Source organism: Cervus canadensis, chromosome 29 (genome assembly GCF_019320065.1).
Source record: "Cervus canadensis isolate Bull #8, Minnesota chromosome 29, ASM1932006v1, whole genome shotgun sequence".
NCBI lineage: Eukaryota > Metazoa > Chordata > Mammalia > Artiodactyla > Cervidae > Cervus > Cervus canadensis.
This window is the reverse complement of record NC_057414.1, coordinates 33,910,421-33,930,836: the sequence shown is the minus strand read 5'-3', so window position 1 is coordinate 33,930,836 and position 20,416 is coordinate 33,910,421. Positions and strand designations below refer to the sequence as shown.

Genomic DNA, 20,416 nt, shown 5'->3' with positions numbered 1-20,416 from the left:
AACATCTGGAAGTTCACATTTCATGTACTGTTGAAGCCTGGCATGGAGAATTTTGACCATTTACTAGCGTGTGAGATGAGTGCAGTTGTGTGGTAGTTTGAACATTCTTTGGCATTGCCCTTCTTTGGGATTGGAATGAAAACTGACCTTGTCCATTCCTGTGGCCACTGCTGAATTTTCCAAATTTGCTGGCATATTGAGTGTAGCACTTTCATAGCATCATCTTTTAGGATTTGAAAGCACTCAAATGTAATTCCATCATCTCCACTAACTTTGTTCATAGTGATGCTTCTTAAGGCCTACGTGACTTCGCATTCCAGGATATCTGGCTCTAGGTGAGTGATCACGGCATCATGGTTATCTGGATCATGAAGATCTTTTTTGTATATTTCTTCTGTGTATTCTTGCCACCTCTGCTTAATATTTTCCGCTTCTGTTGCGTCCATACCGTTTCTGTCTTTTGTTGTGCCCTTCTTTGCATGAAATGTTCCCTTGGAATCTTTAATTTTCTTGAAGAGATCTCTAGTCTTTCCCATTCTATTGTTTTCCTCTATTTCTTTGCACTGATCATTGAGGGAGGCTTTCTTCTCTCTCCTTGCTATTCTTTGGAACTCTGCATTCAACTGGGTATATCTTTCCTTTTCTTCTTTGCCTTTAGCTTCTCTTCTTTTCACAGCTATTTGTAAGGCCTCTTCAGACAACCATTTTGCCTTTTTGCATTTCTTTTTCTTGGGGATGGTCTTGATCACTGCCTCTTGTATAATGTCATGAATGTCCATCTATAGTTCTTCAGGCACTCTGTCTATCAGATCTAATCCCGTGAATCTATTTGTCACTTCCACTGTATAATCGTAAGGGATTTGATTTAGATCATACCTGAATGGTCTAGTGGTTTTCCCTACTTTCTTCGATTTAAGTCTGTATTTTGCAATAAGGAGTTATTGCAAATCTGAGCCACAGTCAGTTCCTGGTCTTGTTTTTGCTGACTATAGAGCTTCTGCATCTTCGGCTGCAAAGACTATAATCAGTCTGATTTCGGTATTGACCATCTGGTGAGGTCCATGTGTAGTCTTCTCTTGTGTTTTTGGAAGAGGGTGTTTTTTGTGACCAGTGTATTCTCCTGGAAAACTCTATTAGCCTTTGCCCTGCTTCATTCTGTACTCCAAAGCCAAACCTGCCTGTTACTCCAGTTATCTCTCGACTTCCTACTTTTGCATTCCAGTCCCCTGTGGAATGCAAGGTGAAAAGGACATCTTTTTTGGGTGTTAGTTCTAGAAGGTCTTGTACATTATCATAGAACGGTTCAACATCAGCTTCTTCAGCATTACTGGTTGGGGCATAGACTTGGATTACTGTGATATTGAATGGTTTGTCTTGGAAACGAACAGAGACCATTCTGTCATTTTTGAGATTGCATCCAAGTACTGCATTTTAGACTCTTTTGTTGCTTATGAGAGCTACTCCTTTTCTGCTAAGGGATTCTTGCCCACAGTAGTACATATAATGGTCCTCTGAATTAGATTCACCCATTCCAGTCAATTTTAGTTCACTGATTCCTAAAATGTCGATTGTTTGTATATGTAGGTTCTTTCTTTCTCCCTTCCTTTCTTCCTTTTTTGCTAGTAGGCAGAATGCTGTCATAGATGTCATATCAGATTATTTCCTTAGAGTAAATTCTCCAAGGAGAAATGATAGATACTGAAGATATTCACATTTTAAATTATTTAAGAATCAAGATTTTTGTGAAAGTGAAGAAAGATACAAATATAAAAATCACACAAGTTAAATAAAAAGTTTGAATAAAAAAAATTTTGAATCCTAAATTTGAATTAGAATATCAGTATAAATTCAGGATTTTTTTTCTCTTAGAAAATAGATTTTCTAATTCTGTCCACTGAAAAGGTTTGAATGTAGTCATCAGTCCAGTAGCAATGATTCTATGTGGTCTCTAAATACAACTTCCCAAAAAGAGGAATCAGGGCTACTTAAAAAAATGGCAGATTCTAGCTCCGGGGCTGGAGATGTGCCTGAAACATCTACCTGAAACATCCTGTCTTATCAGAATGAAAAGAAGCAAATATTGATAAAAATTTCTCTTCAGGGTCCTGGGAGAAGAACTCAAGATGTAACTGAAGAGTCCAAAATGGGGGATACAATTTGACTCATTAAAAAGGAAAAAAATCTCCGATAGATTGAAATACATTATGTATATTTAAAACCCACGAGTTCATACTGATAGGAAAAGACATACTCTTTGGTCACTTTCTGAGGATGCTAGGAGACCACAGTGTTATTGGGAAAAGTGGTAAGTGATGGGCACAAATCCAGCCTTTCCCCCGGAATATCCTTGCTTGATGAGGGAAATTTCATTAAGGGAGCATCCAGCTAATAAGTGAAAAGGGATGATTGGCTTAGAGCATCATCATTTCTCATCTCCTGTCATCAGGAAAAAGCTGAGGAGGCACTTTGTAGTGAATGGGCCAGCCTACCCCCCTGAAAACTTGACATCACTACAAAGAGAGAGCATTCATTATAGGGTTCCTGGTCTTATGTGCCTCCTCTTGTGTTTTACCACTTAGGAGGTATTCCTCTTCCTCCCCCCAAATGAAAGCTGAATCTGATCGAATCTCTAGGCTTCACTGCCAGTGAATAGGAGGCACAGTCAACAAAGCGGAACAAGTTATAAGGCCACAAGGATGCAGTCAGCACAGTCTACAGTGTGAGAAGCAGACAAATTGCAGAGAAAAAGAGCAAAGGAACTTTCTGATTAAAGGAAACTTCAGAGATGTATCAGTCAGGTGCAACAGGCAGACCTTGTTTGGGTTCTGACATGAACAATCCTACTGTAAAAAAGAAAAGAATGTGAAACAGTTGGGGGAACTCCTAACAATAACTGGATATTTGATGATATTAAGGAGTGATTTTTTTTTTAGGTATGATAATAAAATATAAAAGTCCTTTTTAAAAAAAGAGTTATCTACTGAACTACTTAGAGATGAAAGTGAATAGTGTTTGAAGCTTGCTTCAAAACAATCCAGTGAGGGGGAAGGTGGGTGGGTGAACAGTTGAAGAGAGGTGAGCCATAAGTTGATAATTTTTGAAGCTGAGTGACTGGTGGTTAACATCTATGACACTATTCTATTTGAGATATGTTTGAAATTTATAAGTGTAAATGGGAAAGTTTTGATAGGATCTTCAAATTGCGTCTCTGATATGGAAAAAGTTTACATTCCCACCAACAATATATGAGCTCTCCCATTTCCATACTGGGTATTTGCATTCTTTTAAAATTGTGCCAATCTGATAAGCAAAGCGGCATTTTGTTGTTTTAATTTTAAGGTATCGTTTTAATTAGAGGTTTTGTTGCCATTTGCACCTCAAAGGGCCCTTCATCTTCTCCCATCTCCTGAAACAACCTGCCTGTTTCATGTTTTGCACAAAAGAAAAGTTGTACTCAGACAGCTCTGTGAACCCAGCATTACAGACACTGTCACCCCTGCCTCGCCTCTGTCTTTACTGCAGTTTCCTTTCAACCGGCACGATTTTTATTTCTGGCTGTAACACCTCAGTGATCATCGGTTTGTTCTGTGACCTGGATAAATTCTGGATAGAAGGTTGGAGTGAGGATTTAACATAGATGATAGTGCCTTTTTTTTTTTTCTTTTATCCTTTCCAAAAAGGTTCCTGCTTTTAGTTGTCTTTAGCGGTAGTGACATCCACGTGAAGCCTTGTTCATAGATGCATTCCCCCGTCCGTAAGGAAGGCATGGAACTCCCAGACCTAGAAGCACAATCTCTGCTTTGTTTCTGAGCAAGGCCATGTGTGACTGCCCACACACTGTGAGGAAAATATGCTGCCCTCATAATTGGCCTCAGCAGGAACCCAGAGCATTCTGTTGTGTTTGCTGCCGTCCAGCGTCGTTTCATAGTTCCCTCTCAGATAAATTGTGTCCTGCAATGCGTGATGCCATTTCAGAAATAATTACTGAGAGTGATGCTAAGTGGGAAGGAGAAAGTATACCATGACTTTAACAAATTCCTTTTCCTCTCCCACGTTTTACGGTGCGTGACAACATGCAGGGGCGTACACTATTCTTTGTTACTATTCTTTCCCTCCAAGTGGAGTTGACACCCACGGCTCCCCGCCCTGCTGCCTGGCTGCTGCCTCAGGAGCAGGTGTGTTAGCTTGTTGCTCAGCCCACGAGGTGTGTGTACTGTTTACCTCCTCCTCGAACAGACCCCACGCCACAGGGGCCATTGTGAGGCAGTGGGAAAGCCAGGTCAAATCAGAGTGTGGATTTCATCTCTGCCTCTCAGGAGCTGGTGGTAAAATGATTTGGCCTCAAAGGAGCTTAAATGTATGCATGGCACTCAGTGAATGGCAGCTGAATTTGAATTATTAATTAGACAAATCTGTAACACCTGCCTCCTGCGTGTTAAGGTCCAGGCTGTCTGATATACACAGTTCTTACCTACAAAGTGATGATCAGCCGTGCTTTTCAACAGTAAGTTTCATGATTCTGGTGTATGTCCCATCTGTGTGTATAGTATCAGTTCTCTTTCAGTGGCCCCCTCCCCCCCCACCTTTTTGGCACCAGGGACCTGTTTCCTAGAAGACAGTTTTTCTACAGACCCAGAAGGGGGATGGTTTCAGGATGATTCAAGCACATTCCATTTACTGTGCACTTTATTTCTCTTATTATTGCATCAGCTCCACCTCAGATCATCAGGCATTATTAGATCCTGGAGGCTGGGAATCCCTGCTCTAGATACTGCTGAAGCCTTCCAGCCTTTTCCTTGCCACAGCCTTTGAGGAGAGTTGCAGCCTGGGGATGAGGAGGTTGTCAGTCTGTTTTAATGTCAGCTTTTCAGCAGTGGCAAGAAGCCAGCAGTAACTTGCCTGACCACAGTCTTTCTAGCAGCATCAGTTGGGAAAAAATAACATCGCAGTTTCACAGGAGTAACTCTCAATTGCCAATTTTATTCTTTCAGGTCAGCTCTGCAAAGAGATGAAGAATTTATGAGGAGTGGAGGTGGATGTATGCTTTGGTTTGCTCAGTGTGTGATAACATTCATCCCTAACACTGGCATAGAGTTTAAGTGGCTCAAAGCTAAGGGTGATACCAGAGCCGCGCTCTGAGATAGCAAGCGGGAGCCAAGCAAGTGAGGACCCAGAGGGGTGGCAGATGGAGTTTCGTGGCCAGAAGTCCCTGCTCTTTTTTCCTTGTTGAGACCTCACCGCAATGGGCATTTTCTTGTTTCTATTGAAGTTGAAGCAGGAGCATGTCCCAGAATCGTGTCCTCCTGTCATTTGTACAAGGCCCTGAGCTGCAGGTGGAATGTCATGAATGAGTCTGGGCTCCTGGGCTGAGTGAATGCACAGTTCAAACATGCAGGTGCTGTTTGAGGCAGCTGATCTTATCTGCCCTCTTCAGCCTGAGGGTTTCTCATGTTGGGCAGTGACCTTTAATTGCCAGAGCAGGTCAGATTCTGTAAACGCCCACAATACTGTTTCTTCATGGAGTTTAAGAAGTTCTTAGATGTAGATGCACAACTGAAAACGTACTTTTCTGTGATGATCGGCAGAGTCCCTTTAGATGCCTAGAGGGATTGACATCCTTTCCAAAGGGCCAACCACCTCTCCGCAACCTGACCTCCCCTGGCCACCTGCCGCATGCCCAGCAGCCTGTTAGGGCTGTAGAGGAAACACGTGCTGTTGCTTCGGTCCTTAAAGGACTTATGGTAATAATAATTATTATTAATAGTAAACGCTTACTAAATGCTGGACACTACTACTGGCCTCATGCACACATCATTCCATTTAATCCTCACAACAGCTTATGAGGTGTGTATTACCATGTCCTTTTTACAGATAAAGAAACACAGGTTCAGAGAAATTTGTTCACCTGCTGAGTAGTGGAGCCAGGAGTTTAATCCAAATCTGTCTGACTCCAAAACCTGTAGTCTCCATCCCTGCGGTGCAGTTGGAGCAGCAAGCTGGACTCACGTGAAAATGCACGCAAATGGGCAATGGAGACCAAGCTAGGGGGGTAGCCAAGGTGTGAGATGTGAGAACCAAGGTTCTGAAAGATCTTGCCTGGCTGGAAGAACGGAAGAGGCGGTACAATGAAATTTCCTAGGGATAAATTGCCATTTAAGTAAAAATCCGCTGTTTAAGTCCTGAGCAGGAGATAGGGGTTCCATATACCCTGTGAGGGGACAGCTAGGCCCAGGGGTCTTGGGGACCTGCAGAGTCCTGATGGGGCAGCGCTAGGAAGTGGCCGTCTCCAGTGAGCACAGGTGCAGGCCGGTGGGGACCCACTGAGGGCTGATGGACACAGCAAGACCCTGAGGGATCTGGACGGTTCGTCTCATGAGAAATGAGTCCATGACCTAGGGGTTTTGGTCTTGAACTACCGGAGGAGCTGTCTTCACGTGGCGGAGGGGTGGTCTAACTTACTGGAGGGGTGGATTTACTTGGTCTAACTTGAGAGGAAATTTGGGGGGCTCTCCCCCGGTAACATTCCTGAGCTATTTCAGAACCATTTGGGCTGCTGGGTGGGCTGGATGGTGTTGTCAGGTGGGCTTCTATGACTGCAGATGTACAGGAGAGAGAGCAGAGATGGTTCCCAGAGAGGCGGAAGAGGACAGGGCTTAGGAGATTGCCTAAAGGGAAGTCCGAGCATTCTACGGGAGGAAAGATACAGACAAGGGAAGTAGCTTGAGTATGACTAATGGTGCTAACAGGTCAGGAGAAATACCCTTGCATAAGAGGGCCTGGATGGTGTGTAACCCCAGGTGAGGACTCTCAAGGCACCATCACTTTCTTCCAGCATATTTGGTAAAGTGGCATTAATCTAATCTGTGACATAAACCATGTCTTATTTGCAAAATTTCAGCATATTTCAGCATGAGGAACCAAGTAGGCATCTCTTTCCTTCTTAACAAAACTTGACCTCTCTGGAGTGTGTGAAAGTGCACCCATACCCACTGAATTCTGCCGCCTGCATCTTGCACCACGTGTAAAGTTCTAAAGCCACATGGTTGCAAACCAGTCAGGCCTTTAGCTGCACTAAGGTGTGGCCACCTGCAGAGGCAGGAGGGCCCCCACCCAGAACCAAGATCAGATGTTGCGGCTGTTGGCACCACGCATGCTCCAGAAGGGCGTGGAAAGGTTTGTTACTTTCATATTTGAAGTCTCTGGGCAGGCAGGGCAGGCCTCTCAAGCAAATTTGGAAAGGCTGAGAGAGCGAGGAGGTGGGACTTGAAGGCTGGGGTCAGTATGAGGGTCCCCAGCCCTCTGGCGGGGGCTTGTGAGGTTTGAAACTCTTGCTGACATGAAAGGAGTCCAGATGTGGGACAGAAACAGCAAAAATGAAAACAACTTCCTCATTACTGCCCATAGACAGGCCTTTCTGCATGGCCTCGGAGGGGGCTGGTGAGAAGAGTATGTGCGTGTGCGTTAGTCGCTCAGTCGTGTCTGACTCTCTGTGACCCCATGGACTGTAGACCCCCTGGCTCCTCTGTCCTTGGGGTTTCCCAGGCAAGAATACTGGAGTGCCTTCCACCAAAACCTCGTGTTCTGTGTGTCCGGGTCCCCTCCGACCCCACGTGGGCTGTGCTGACGTCGTGATTAAACCTTGTCCAGGCCTCGCTGCCCGTGCACAACCAGGTGATACCCTCAATCGAGAGTGTGGATGGCTCGGACCCTCTGGCGACTCTTCAGAACCCCATGGCCAGACTGGAGGCCAAGGAGGAGGAGGAGGAGGACGAGGATGAGGATTCTGAGGACGAGGAGGAGGAAGACGGTGAGGACACTGACCTGGACGACTGGGAACCTGACCCCCCTCGGCCCTTCGACCCGCACGACTTGTGTAAGTGGAGCTGCTTCTTGGGCGCAGGGTGGGCCCCTCTGCTAGGGCTCCCAGTGCAGACTCTGCTCGCCTCTCCAAAGGTGCCCCTTCTTGTCATCCTCGGGCAGCCAGGGAGGGAGGTGCTGGCTGCTGCTAGAGCTCCGATTGCACCCACGAGCAGCTGCCGGAGGAAGCCAGGCAGCCTGCTGGGGTCACAGGGGCTGGGGCTGCGTCAGGACCAAGCCTCAGCCTCTGATCTCAGAGCTCCAGCCGCCAGGCCGTGATTGGTGTCCAGTCCTGGCAGATCCGGCCATTCCCTCTTTCAAGTATTTGGTGCTTCACCTCTCTTCGTACCAACCTTAAGAAATGCCTACTGTAAAAAGACGCCTGTTACACCCCAGGCACTAGTGCTCTGCACTAGCTTCCTAACTCAAGCAATGCTCTCCATGGGCTTGTGAAGTCGGCAGCTTTCTAGAGGTCCTGCTCAGTTGTTGCAGGAGTCAGGATTCAAATGCAGGTGGTCCGGTTGCTGGTGCCCACGGTCAGCCGACACTACTGCCCGTCTGTCCTGCCTGCTTGGAGGGGCCTGCTTCCTTCTACCAAGCCGCTGCTGCTGCCTACCAATGTTCCACATAGATGGCAAAGTCCTTATCTCCTCTTTCGAGTTACAAGGCCATGCAGAGCTTTGTTGTCTCACTGTATCTCTCCCGGGATCCTTTGCGTGGTGATGGTGAGGCTGTTTGCCTGGGGTCTGTGTTCATCTCCGTACCCAACAGAGAATTTCCTCGTTTTGCTTTGCTTTGAATTCTTGTTTTCAGGGCAACTCCTTAGTCAAATACACATGAAGTCACTTTAATCCTATAAATATGAACACAAGGTAGCTCTCCATTATTGGAGAGTTGTAGAAATTGAAAATACCTGTTTCCTAAGCCAGGCCACCCCACAGCCAGAGCTGGGTGAGATGTGATTGGTTGACTAGATGTGTTGAGTCAGGACTCTGCTCTCTGTGGGACGCAGTCTCTTTCCTCTGTTGTACACATCACAGCCTGGCTGTAAGCTCCAGATGGGGGACCCTGGGAAAGAGTGGGTGGATGTGGACACTTAGTGCAAACCGATCGCTCCCAGAATGAGCTGAACATACATATCAGGGCTGGCCTCGTTGTGTCATCGGGTGAATGAAGGATGGGATGCTAAATTCATTCATTTCGGCATTATCTTCACGCAGTATGCATGGGAATCTCAAATTCAACAGTACTGTTTCTATAGCTCCCTTTAAGGAAACTGACAATATTGTCAGGTTTTCAAAAAAAAAAAACAAACAGGTTTATTGACCTATAGTTTACATACTATAAAATTTACCTCATTTGTTTCATCAGATTTTGCAACATTTAAGCAACTAATAAGCACTTCTTTCCTCTTTCCAGACATGAGACATGTTTTATTTGATCTATAAACTTTTTTTTTTTTACTTTTTTAAAAATTGGAGTGTAGTTGCTTGACCATGCTGCGTTTGTTTTTGCTGTACTCAGCCACGTTGACTTGTAAATTTAGTGCCACTCTTCAAATGGACATCCAGTAGAGAAATAAGTCACAGCCTGCTTATTATTTTTGTCAGGCCACAAGCTAATTCTGCCTGGTTTTGGAAGAAAAGACCAGGATTCTCCCAGTCTCTGGAGAGTCATGTATGACAGTGGAATGGGTTGTACAGTTGTAGGAGCTGATTGAATTTGGTCTTAAAAACTCAGAGATGGGGGTTCTCCAGGTTAGGACCCTTTCCCCCGAGCCCGTCACCTAGGGGCTTTCTTTCTTGTGCAGGGTGTGAGGAGTGTAACAACGCACACTCTTCCGTGTGCCCGAAGCACGGCCCCCTGCACCCGATCCCCAACCGGCCGGTGCTGACGCGGGCACGGGCCAGCCTCCCGCTGGTGCTCTACATTGACAGGTTCCTGGGCGGCGTGTTCTCCAAGAGGCGCATCCCCAAGCGCACCCAGTTTGGCCCCGTGGAGGGGCCACTGGTCAGGGAATCGGAGCTGAAGGACTGTTACATCCACCTCAAGGTAGTGTACGCTTTGTCCCAGTCCCCTCCTGTCCTGATGACTTGTAAGGGGCATGCATTTTCCCACCGAGCCTCTCAATTCAGTCTCATAGCAGTTGTTCACTGTGATTTTCTTTCTATGCTTGACTGATTTAAATGTAGATGTTTTCTCTTACCAATAACACGGATGGTACAGTTTCAGACCACAGAGTGCTCAATTTCTTAGTCCTGTCTGACTCTTTGCAACACTGTAGACTGTAGCCTGCCAGGCTCCTCTGTCCATGAGGTTTCCCAGACAAGAATACTGGAGTGGGTTGCCATTTCCTTCTCCAGGGGATCTTCCCGACCCAGGAATCAAACCTGCATCTCCTGAGTTGGCAGCAGAGTCTTACCGCTGAGCCACTGGGGAAGCCCTCAGACCCTGAAGGCTTATGTGAATAATTCTGAGCTCTTGTCATTCTCAGGGTCTGGACTAGTCTTTGAGGGCTTCTAGGACCAAACACCACAGACCAGGGGGCTTAAACAATGTATGTTTGTTTTGTCACACTGCAGGAGGCTGGAAGTCCAAGGCCAAGGTGCAGGCAGGGCTGGCTCCCTCTGAGGTCATGGCCCTTGGCTCGCAGGTGGCTGCCTTGACACTGGGCGGTCCCTGCAGGTGGCTGCCTTGGCACTGGGCGGTCCTTATGTGCTCAGCGCCTCTGGTTCTTCTCTTTGTCCTGATCTCCCCGTCCTGTAAGGACACCAGTCAGTTGAGACTGGGACCTGCTCTGATAACTTCATCACCTCTTCCAAAGCTTTGCCTCCAAATGCAGTCCCAGTCTGAGCTACTAGGGGCTGGGACTTCAGTGTATGAATTATGGGGGAAACCAGTTCAGCCTATAATAGAGGCTTGACAACTTTTTTTTTTTTGAATATTAACTTTGACTGGAATACAAAGAGAATTACGTTGACTCGTGTCATCTGTTGGGCTTCCCTGGTGGCTCAGTGGTAAAGAATCCTCCTGCCAATGCAGGAGACATAGGTTCCACCTCTGGGTTGGGCAGATCCCCTGGAGAAGGAAATGACAACCCACTCCAGAGTTCTTGCCTAGGACATCCCATGGACAGAGGAGGGCTTCAGTTCATGGGGTGGCAAAGAGTCATATACAACTTAGTGACTAAACAACACCAATATCATCTGTGAAGTGCTCAGAATATTTTTAGGAAAACCTCTTTTTCATTCTTTGAAACAGGTCTATCCTGTTGAATCTTCTGCTAAAGAATAGTTCACAGAATGTTCAAGTATGCGTATACTGATGTCTGTTCCTCACTTTCTATGCTTTTCCTTTGATTGAAAGCCTCTGCTGTCTGGTTTTTGAAAGCCACTCTGGAGAGCCGGGAAAGAACAGTGGGCGGAGAGAATATATGGGGTGTGTTTTTGAGAAATCAGCAGCTGTCATGGGGAGATTTTCTTGGTGAGAGCTCAGGACGTCCAAGAAAGAATATCACTTTGTAGAGACAATGATCTGTCACCAGGCTCCACGTTATAAATGAATGCAGTTGAAAGCCCAAAGGAAGCCACTTACAATGAACCGGAGAGTATTTTGCTTGCACTTTCTGGCTTATCAATAGCATTTTTGGATGTGTTAGTTAATGATGAAATGCCAGCCAAAGCTGTACAGTCAGTGTGCTGACTTTTAGATTTTGCTAGGTAATCCTATGAGTGGGTCGTTAGAAAGCGTCTTTTCCCTTTTTCATTTGGGAAGACACAATTCTAGTATCTTTCCAGATACAAAGGGGAGAACCAATGTATCTGGTTAATTTAAAGAACAGTATTTTGCATATTATTACACAACTACCTATGATGTTAGAGGTTTTCTGTGTATGTGTCTTTTCACTTTCACTCTGGTTGCAGGTTTCTTTCGATAAAGGGGACAGAAAGGACAGGGATTTGCATGAAGATCTTTGGTTTGAGTTGTCGGACGAGACCCTCTGTAACTGGATGATGTTCGTACGTCCGGCTCAGAACCACCTGGAGCAGAACCTGGTGGCATATCAGTATGGCCACCACGTGTACTATACAACAATCAAGAACGTGGAGCCCAAGCAGGAGCTCAAGGTACAGCTCTGGGGCAGTGGCCACTCTGCTGGGAATTGTGATTTCTTCATGCTTTTCACACTTTTTGTCTCTCCCCTCGAAGTGGTAGTCTTTAAAAAAAAGGTCCTTTTCTTGTAGTTTACCTATTTATGAGTACTTGCTGTGTACTATACACTTCTAAATTTTATTTATTTATTTGGCTACACTGGGTCTTCTTTGCTGCGAGAGGGCTTTTTCTAGTCGCAGAACATGGGCTCTAGGGTTTACAGGCTTTGTTAGTTGTGATGTTTGGGCCTAGTTGCCCTGAGACATGTGAAATCTTCCCAGACCAGGGGTCAAACCCATGTCTGCTGCCTTGGCGGGTGGATTCTTAACCACTGGACACCAGGGAAGTTGCTGTACCCTTGTAATAATCCCACAAATAAAGCAGAATAAGAAGTGTATGACTTTGGGGTCTACCAAAGGCCTTTATAAAGGTATTAGGCCCAGGGGGTGAGGAATTAGGAAGTAGTTATTTTGGGGGTACAGACAGGTCTGTTGATTAAAGATGGAGTTACTTCAGTTCATTTTGGGCTTCCCTGGTGCCTTAGTGGTAAAGAATCTGCCTGCCAATGCATGAGACCTGGGTTTGATCCCTGGGTTGGGAAGCTCACCTGGAGAAGGACATGGCAACCCATTCCAGTATTCTTGCCTAGGAAATGCCATGGACAGAGCATGGTGGGCTACAGTCCATGGGTGGCAAAGAGCTGGACACGACTGAGCGCGCGCACACACACACACACACAACCTTTAGTGTTCAAGTCTGAGCAAATGGGTGGAAGGTGGGGTGTTTGTTGAGATGAGAAAGGTAGGTGAGGAGGGAAGTGTCTAGAAGCCAGTTCTGGGCCGGCTCCATCTGGCAGGTGGTAGAATGTAGATAGAGGGAAGGAGAGGGAGGGTCTGGGATGCATGTGGTAATTTGAGAGTCATTAGCACAGAGTTGGCTGCAAACAGATGTGATCACCTTGGGGAGAAATGAGAAGGCCCTGGACGTGGACTCAGCTTCCAGAAGCAGCACTGTTTAGGAGTTGTAGAGGGGAGGGTGAGCCAGGCAGGAAGCAGAAGCAACCTCCCCGGGATGGGATGGGGGCAGAGACTCAGGAGGGCAGGGTGGCTCTGGTAACCCCAGCAGTGTGAGGGTGGAGCCACTGTGACCGCAGCTGTGTGGAAACCTGTGTTTAAACAGATAAAAAATCAGAAGAGGCTCTGTTTCATTAGATCAAGAGATGACTGATGTTATGTCTCGTGAAGTTGTTGTAATAACAAAAACAGTTTTTTAAAAAGGATTAAGAAAACACCTAAAATGGATAACCAACAAGGACCTACTGTATAGCACATGGAAAAAAAAGACCCACACACCGTGTGTGCCTTGCCGTGTGAACTTCCTGACTGACTGTCTGTGCCAGCGGGGTCGCCGCACAGTGCGGCTTCCTTTGTTAGTTTGTTGGCTTGCTGTGGGAAAGCTGGGTTGTTTTCTGTGAGCAGGAGGAGGAACTGAAGCCTCTGGAGTGCATCCTGTGATGTCCTTTGTCCCTGATGACGTGCTTGGCTCTTGTAGGTGTGGTATGCTGCTTCCTACGCCGAGTTTGTGAACCGGAAAATCCATGACATTTCTGAGGAAGAGCGGAAAGGTACTTGGATTTTTTTTTTTTTAATTTCTTGTATTGATTGTAAATTGTATATATTACTTACATCTTTGGTGGTGATTTAGTCACTAAGTCATGTCTGACTCTTGCAACCCCATGGACTGTAGCCTGTCAGGCTCCTCTGTCCATGGGATTTCCCAGGCAAGAATATTGGAGTGGCTTGCCATTTCCTTCTTAAGGGGATCTTTCCAACCCTGGAATTGAACCCATATCTCCTGCATTGCAGGTGGATTCTTTACCTCTGAGCCACCAGGGAAGCCCTGACTTACATCTTATGCAGTCCCTAATTTTTCTCTCTCTGTATATTTAAGATACTCTAGTTGGGTTTATTTTTAGAACTAAATATCCTTGTGTAATTCTAGGATCAAATGACAATGACATATTTACATTTCTTTCATAGGCTCTAGAAAATAGTATTTAATATAATGAAAAGTCCAAATATTAAATTAGAACCTAGATCAGAGGATGATTCTTATCTTGATGTAATCATCTCTGAACATAGCAAGGCAGGCATTGTCTTTGTTGTGAAAGTAAATGTCACTGAAGTACAGTCTATGTCCAGAAAAGTACAAAGTCATAAATAACAGCCTGATGAATTTTCACAGCATGAGGATACCTGGGGACCCAGGTCAAGACACAGAGGGGGCCACAGCCCCAGGAGTCCCCGGCACCTTCTAATTCCTCTTCACTCCCAAGTATAACTATTTCCCAACTTCAACACCACAGATACTATCTGCTTGTTACTGAACTTTGTTTACATGGAATTATGTGGCACATACACTTCTGGCATGTGAAAATCTTTTGTTTGTGAGATTTTCCCATACTATAGTGTATTATTGTAATTTGTTCATTTTCTTTGCCATTTTGTTTTCTATTGTGTGAATTTGTTGTTGTTCAGTCGCTAAGTTGTGTCCGATTCTTGGTGACCCCATGGACTGCAGCATGCCAGGCTTCCCTGTCCTTCACCGTCTGCCAGAGTTTGCTCAAACTCATTTCCATTGAGTCGGTGATGCCATCCAACCATCTCATCCTCCCTCATCCCCTTCTCCTCCTACCTTCAATCTTTCCCAGCATCAGGGTCTTTTCCAATGAGTCAACTCTTTGCATCAGGTGGCCAAAGTATTGAATATACCACAAGTAATTTATCTATTTTCAGCACAGAAGTTTGGGTTGAACTATGCAACTCTGACACTGACTAGTTAGAGTTAGGTTACATCACAGGTCAAGGGCAGAGTCCTCCACGAGACTCTCTCTACTTCAGGCACCGTCCTCAAGTGAGGGGGATCCCATGCCCCCTGCACTTCTGAGCAACTAGACTAGTAGCATTTAGGGAGTTTCCACTACCCTTTTAGGTCTAATAATTCCCTAGAATGGTGCACAGAGGTCAGAAAAGTGCTTGGCTTAGAATTGCCATTTTATCATAAAGCACACACGTCAGGACCAGCCAAATGAAGAGACACTTAGGGCAAAGTTTGGGAGGGTCCCAAACGAGAAGCGCCTGTGTCACAGCCCTGGAGGCCCAATGTGTCATCACTGGCGTGGGAGGCTCACCTGAGCTTCTGTGTCCAGAGCTGTTGGCGAGGCATCATCACAGTGGTGTGATCTGTTGGATCCTCGGCCCATGACTAGACCTCCTCTCCAGCCCCGGCTCCCCTCCCTCACTCAAAGCTACAGTCCTGTTTTCAGGTGCGTGGTTTTCCAGGCACAGCTGGCTCCATCTGGACCATCTCATTAGCATAAGCTCAGGTATGGTCACAGATCACCAGGAGTGACAAAGACATGCCATTTACTTGGGAAATTCCAAAAGTTGTGAGGCTATTTCCTAGGGGACGAAAGTCAGCCACGGTCTTTCTTGTTCGACAAAGTCATTTCCAGTGTCCAGTGTCTGGCTGATGTGAAGGTACCACTGTGAACTTTCTTACATGTCCTTTACTGAACATATGTGCATATTTCTATTGGGTGCACATCTAGGAGTGGAATTGCTGGGTCATAGGGTACGGGTATAATCAGCTTGAACCCATGCTTGTGAATCTTTCACTAAAGTGATGATATTGAGCATTCATCTTCCAGTTATTTGTGTGATACACTATACCCTCTGATTATGAAGCTTGAATCTGAATTACTGGATTATCTGCATACACATTCCCATTGTAGCACACCTTGTCTTCCCAGTGGGGTGAGGTTGTGTGTGTGTTGGGGGTGGGAGAGGGTAGCACACGGTTTTTGTTCTTTTGATGTCTTATGTGAATATATCAGAAAACCAGATCCCCGAAACTACTTTCTGTCAAACTTGAGCCTTTGCTTTTATAACAAAACAGCAGACATTGGTATCTATGAGCACTGGGCTACGGTGAGGTGAGAACAGTGGGAGTGCCAGGCATTTGACTTTTATTGGTGCCGATTGGTCACCAGCCTCCATGGTCTCTCTCCTATGGCTGCAGTTCTTCGAGAGCAAGAGAAGAATTGGCCCTGCTATGAATGCAACCGCCGATTTATAAGCTCTGAACAGCTGCAGCAGCATCTCAATTCTCACGATGAGAAACTGGATGTGTTCAGCAGGTATAATGAGGGGGAAGGTTTCACAAACTTAGTGTTTAAAGTTCCAGAGTCATTTCTGTATCATCTCTGAATGTATGAGGGGGTGTGTGTGTGTGTCTGTATGCACATGGGTGAGTGTGTAGACAGATAACCAGTTAGGCTGCTGAAGGACATTTCTTATGCATCATTTGCTTTCCTCCCCTGGTCCTCATCACAACTTGTGTCTTTTCCAGAATAATGCATACCTAGCAATAGGAAATCTTTCCGCCTTAGTAAACATCTCCCTTAACAAGCATAATCAATACCCAGCATTAGGAGATCTTTCCACCTTAGTAAACATCTCCCCTAACTAGAGATTCTGAAACAGGAATCCTTGAGATAGCATACACCTTTGAAATAACCTGCACCTCTGATTTTCAAACTCTTCAAAGGTAAGATTCCTTCATTAAACTAAGTCCTGTGTTTATTCCTATATAAAGAAAAGAAAAAAGGAGTAAATGAAGGAGAATTCCACAGGGTGAGGCGGGCAGCAGCTGGATCACGTAGGCCTGATGATAGTGATAGGAGATTTGAATTTCATTCTGTGTGTGATAAGAAGTCTTCAGAGGCTGCTGAGCAAGGGATATTATGATGTCAATTATATTTCTAAACATCACTATGTGTGTGTGCTCAGTCCCTTCAGCATGCCTGACTCTTGGTGACTCCATAGACTGTAGCCCGCCAGGCTCCTCTGTCCATGGGATTCTCCAGGCAAGAACACTGGAGTGGGTTGTCATTCCCTCCTCCAGGAGATCTTTCTGACCCAGGGGTCAAACCTGAGTCTCCTGCATTGGTGGCTGGCTTCTTTACTACTAGCACCATCTGGGAAGCCCAAACATCACTGTGGATAAAAGTAAAAACAGCACTTAGGTTATATTGCAGTAAGAGGGAAGACAGGGAGTCTGGTTAGAAACTATTTCAACAGTTTGGATGAAAAATGAGAGTGGTTTGGATTGGGGTAGTTTCAGTGGGACAGACGTAGGCTTGCCAGTGTTTATAGAATTTGAGAAGAGAGAAGGTGGTGTGAAATGACCTTCAGGAACGTGGGAGAGTAAATACTCCAGGCAAGTGCGGTGTGATTGCCTTCAGCAGTAAGAGGTCACTGGGGGCTCTCGTGAGTCAAGGCCACGTCCTCGCCCCGTGTCTCTCACTGGGAGGGTGTCTGTGCAGGGAGGGCACGGAGTGGGTTTCAGCAAGCGCCTGCAACGCAGGGAGAGTGCTGAAGCAGCAGGGTGGGGGAAGAGCATGTGCACGCAAGCGAGTCCAGTGATGGGCTTTGGAGGTGGTGAGTGGAAGAAGGGAGGGAAAACAGGAAGGGGACACAAGACTGCTGACAGGCTACAGGACTGGAGATGGTGGTGAGGGGGCAGGATCCAGGAGTTCAGGTGCCCGAGGGGTGAACTGGAAAGTTAGGACATGGTGTTGGGGTGGACGAGGCATGGCGTCAGGGTCCTGGGGTACTGCAGCTACCGAGGACGACAAGGGCAAGGTGTGACCTCGGGAGCAAACGGCTGAGGTGTGTGGAGGGCACAGCGAGCGTTCTGTCCTGCACTTCCTCCAGGGCACCCCAAACACTCCATCGTGGCTCTGTTATAACACCTTTTATACCCTCTTGCGAGTGTTGGTTTATACGCCTGCTGCCTCTGCTGGACTCCTGAGGGTAAGAACTGTTGGGATAACTTCCCGTCTTTTAGTGCTGAGCCCCAGGCAGGGCACACCGCAGACAAAATGTTCATTAGCCAACTGCTGAAAGAAATTTGAGACAATCAGGCAAATCTGAACTTTGACTAGATTTAATAAACATTGAGCAACTATCAGTTGCGATAATGGTATTGTGGAGATATGTATTTTATATATACATTTATATATCTTTATGTTTTAGAGATATGTATTTAAATATTTATGAATATGAATGAGATGAAATGATGTCTGGGATTTATTTCAAAATAGTCTAATGGGTATGTGTGTGGGACAATTGGTGAGGATTCAGATAGAATAAAACTGGTCATGAGCTGATAAGTATTGAAATGAGGTAGTGAGTACACTGGGCTTGTATTTGCCATATTTACCGAGGTTCAGAATTTCCCATAAAAAAGGATCTTTTAAAAGCCCTTGGAAAAAATCTACAGTTTTAATTAAATTGTTAAGTACATGAGTGGAAGAATAAAGCACAGTCTGATTGATTTTAAACACACCTTGCACACATGTCTTCTAAAGGAGATTTTAGTGACATACTTTTTTGAATCCCTTTGATTAAGGAACTTTTGTATGTTAGAAACCTTTCAAAGGGGATAAAATTCATTTGGCATTTATTGGATGTATTATTGAACCACTGAATTAGAAATTCGTTCTGGCCTCCCAGAAGATAATAGTAAAGCAAGAATATATCTTTAACTCTAGCCAGGTTCCATGGAAGGAATATGAGGTGAGCAAGGGGAAAGACCCGAATCTTGTCTCTAGGATACACACCAGATTCGGTGTGTTTTGTCCTGTCTGCATCGCTCGCATAACTGTGGAGATGTGTTCGAGCTTTCAGAATGTCCAGTGGCAAAATGGTGTCAGCACTTTGAATTTTTAAAGCTCCCTTTATTCTGAATAATTTAAGATGTCTCTTTGAGCTATATAGACAGGGAAAGATGAGAAATTGAGATAGCGTGTATTGGCAAAATGATCGTCTACATTAGAAAAAAGAATCAGGAAAAGAAATAAAGTGAGTGGAAATCAAGATTTGGGGTTACTCTGGATCATTTAGGGAAATATTTGTTGTGGAGTATTATGTAGCTGTGACTATTTATCACCCGATCTCTTGTCCCCAGAGCAAGAGGCAGAGGAAGGGGCCGAGGCAAGAGGCGGTTTGGTCCTGGTCGAAGGCCAGGACGTCCTCCCAAATTTATCCGCTTGGAGATAACCAGCGAAAATGGGGAAAAGTGTGATGATGGGACACAGGTAAGAGGGGAGGGGAAAGCAGGAACTCTTCTTGGATGCCTGCTCAGAGAACTTAGAACTGTCACTGGACTGAAACACAAATGCCTTACAGAGGCTGACAGTCCTGCCTGTCAGCACTGCCTGTTAATTAAAGTCTGATCAAAGACTCCAAACAATGTATTTTTAAATGTTACTTACAACAGAAGCCCAACTTTGCAGCCCTAAAGATTTGAAATTGTCCAGAGACATTATGGGGGCCTCCGTTTAATTAGTTCAGGCAATTGAAATTATGATATTCCGGAAGAGTCCCGCCTTCTTTTTTCCTCATAAAGTGATCTGGAATATGTCATGGTTTTTATATCCTGTGAATGGTTACCTAATTCATTTTCTCCGGAGGAAAATAATCTTTTCTGAGCATTATGAGGCTAATCATTTAAAACATAAAGCAACAGTTCTAAGTCCTTGCATGGACGTCTGTCTAGGCAGGGAAATAACTCCTGGTTCTTGTGATTTCAGGACCTGTTGCATTTTTCCACCAAGGAGCAGTTTGATGAGGCTGAAGCCGCAACTCCTAATGGGCTGGACCAACCAGAGCAGCCCACCCTCCCGCTCCCTCAGCTGCCCCCGGAAGCCCCATCTTCTCTGGAGCAGGAGCCGGACACGCACGAGCTACACCTGCAGCCCCAGCATGAGGAGAGCGTGCTGCCCGCTCAGAGCACCCTGACGGCCGACGACATGCGCCGTGCCAAGCGCATCCGGGTAGGCGGGATGCCCAGTCCCCCCTTCCCCACCCCCTCCGCCCACCGCATGGGTGCCGACTCTCCTGCAGGCGGGCCGGCTCTGTAGGCGCCATGCTGTTCACCACCCGCTGCTCAAGGCCTTGTTTGTTTTGGAAGAAAGTGTGAACTGTTTCTCAGGGCCTCCGTGTCCCATGGCAGGCTGGCATGGCTGGTCCTAGATTCCATCAATTTAGCAGTGACACGGAAGCCTGGCTCTTGGCAGCCTCCAGACTAGTGTGGGTAGAGTAGGATAGCGCCCTGGACCCTAAAACTCACAGATTGGAAATGGAGAAATGAGTACAGTGAGCTGTAATAGTTATTTACATTGAAGCCAGGCTAATCTGTGCCTGATCAGAGCTCTCAAGTCAATTTGGGGTTTAATTTGGTTGTCAACAGTTTCCAATGGGAGACTGGCAAATACCATGTCTCATCAATGCACAGGGACCTGAGTCCAAGCAGATCTGGCAGGTGCAGCCCAGACACAGGG

General features: G+C 45.9%; 1 protein-coding gene across 2 annotated transcripts in view; it reads left to right on the top strand.

Annotated features, from left to right (window-relative positions):
- The window catches only part of PRDM10 (PR/SET domain 10), a 92,333-nt gene that overhangs the window by 43,953 nt on the left and 27,964 nt on the right, over positions 1-20,416 (top strand). For both annotated transcript variants that reach the window (XR_006266401.1, XM_043451824.1), the window contains exons 5-11: positions 7,648-7,873; positions 9,668-9,909; positions 11,781-11,984; positions 13,561-13,633; positions 16,090-16,207; positions 19,042-19,171; positions 19,667-19,909. Coding sequence is in view for 1 of the 2 variants with exons in the window: in XM_043451824.1 (XP_043307759.1) it covers positions 7,648-7,873; positions 9,668-9,909; positions 11,781-11,984; positions 13,561-13,633; positions 16,090-16,207; positions 19,042-19,171; positions 19,667-19,909 (1,236 nt within the window). In the remaining variant the exon portion in view is untranslated. The remainder of the gene's footprint in view (positions 1-7,647; positions 7,874-9,667; positions 9,910-11,780; positions 11,985-13,560; positions 13,634-16,089; positions 16,208-19,041; positions 19,172-19,666; positions 19,910-20,416) is intronic.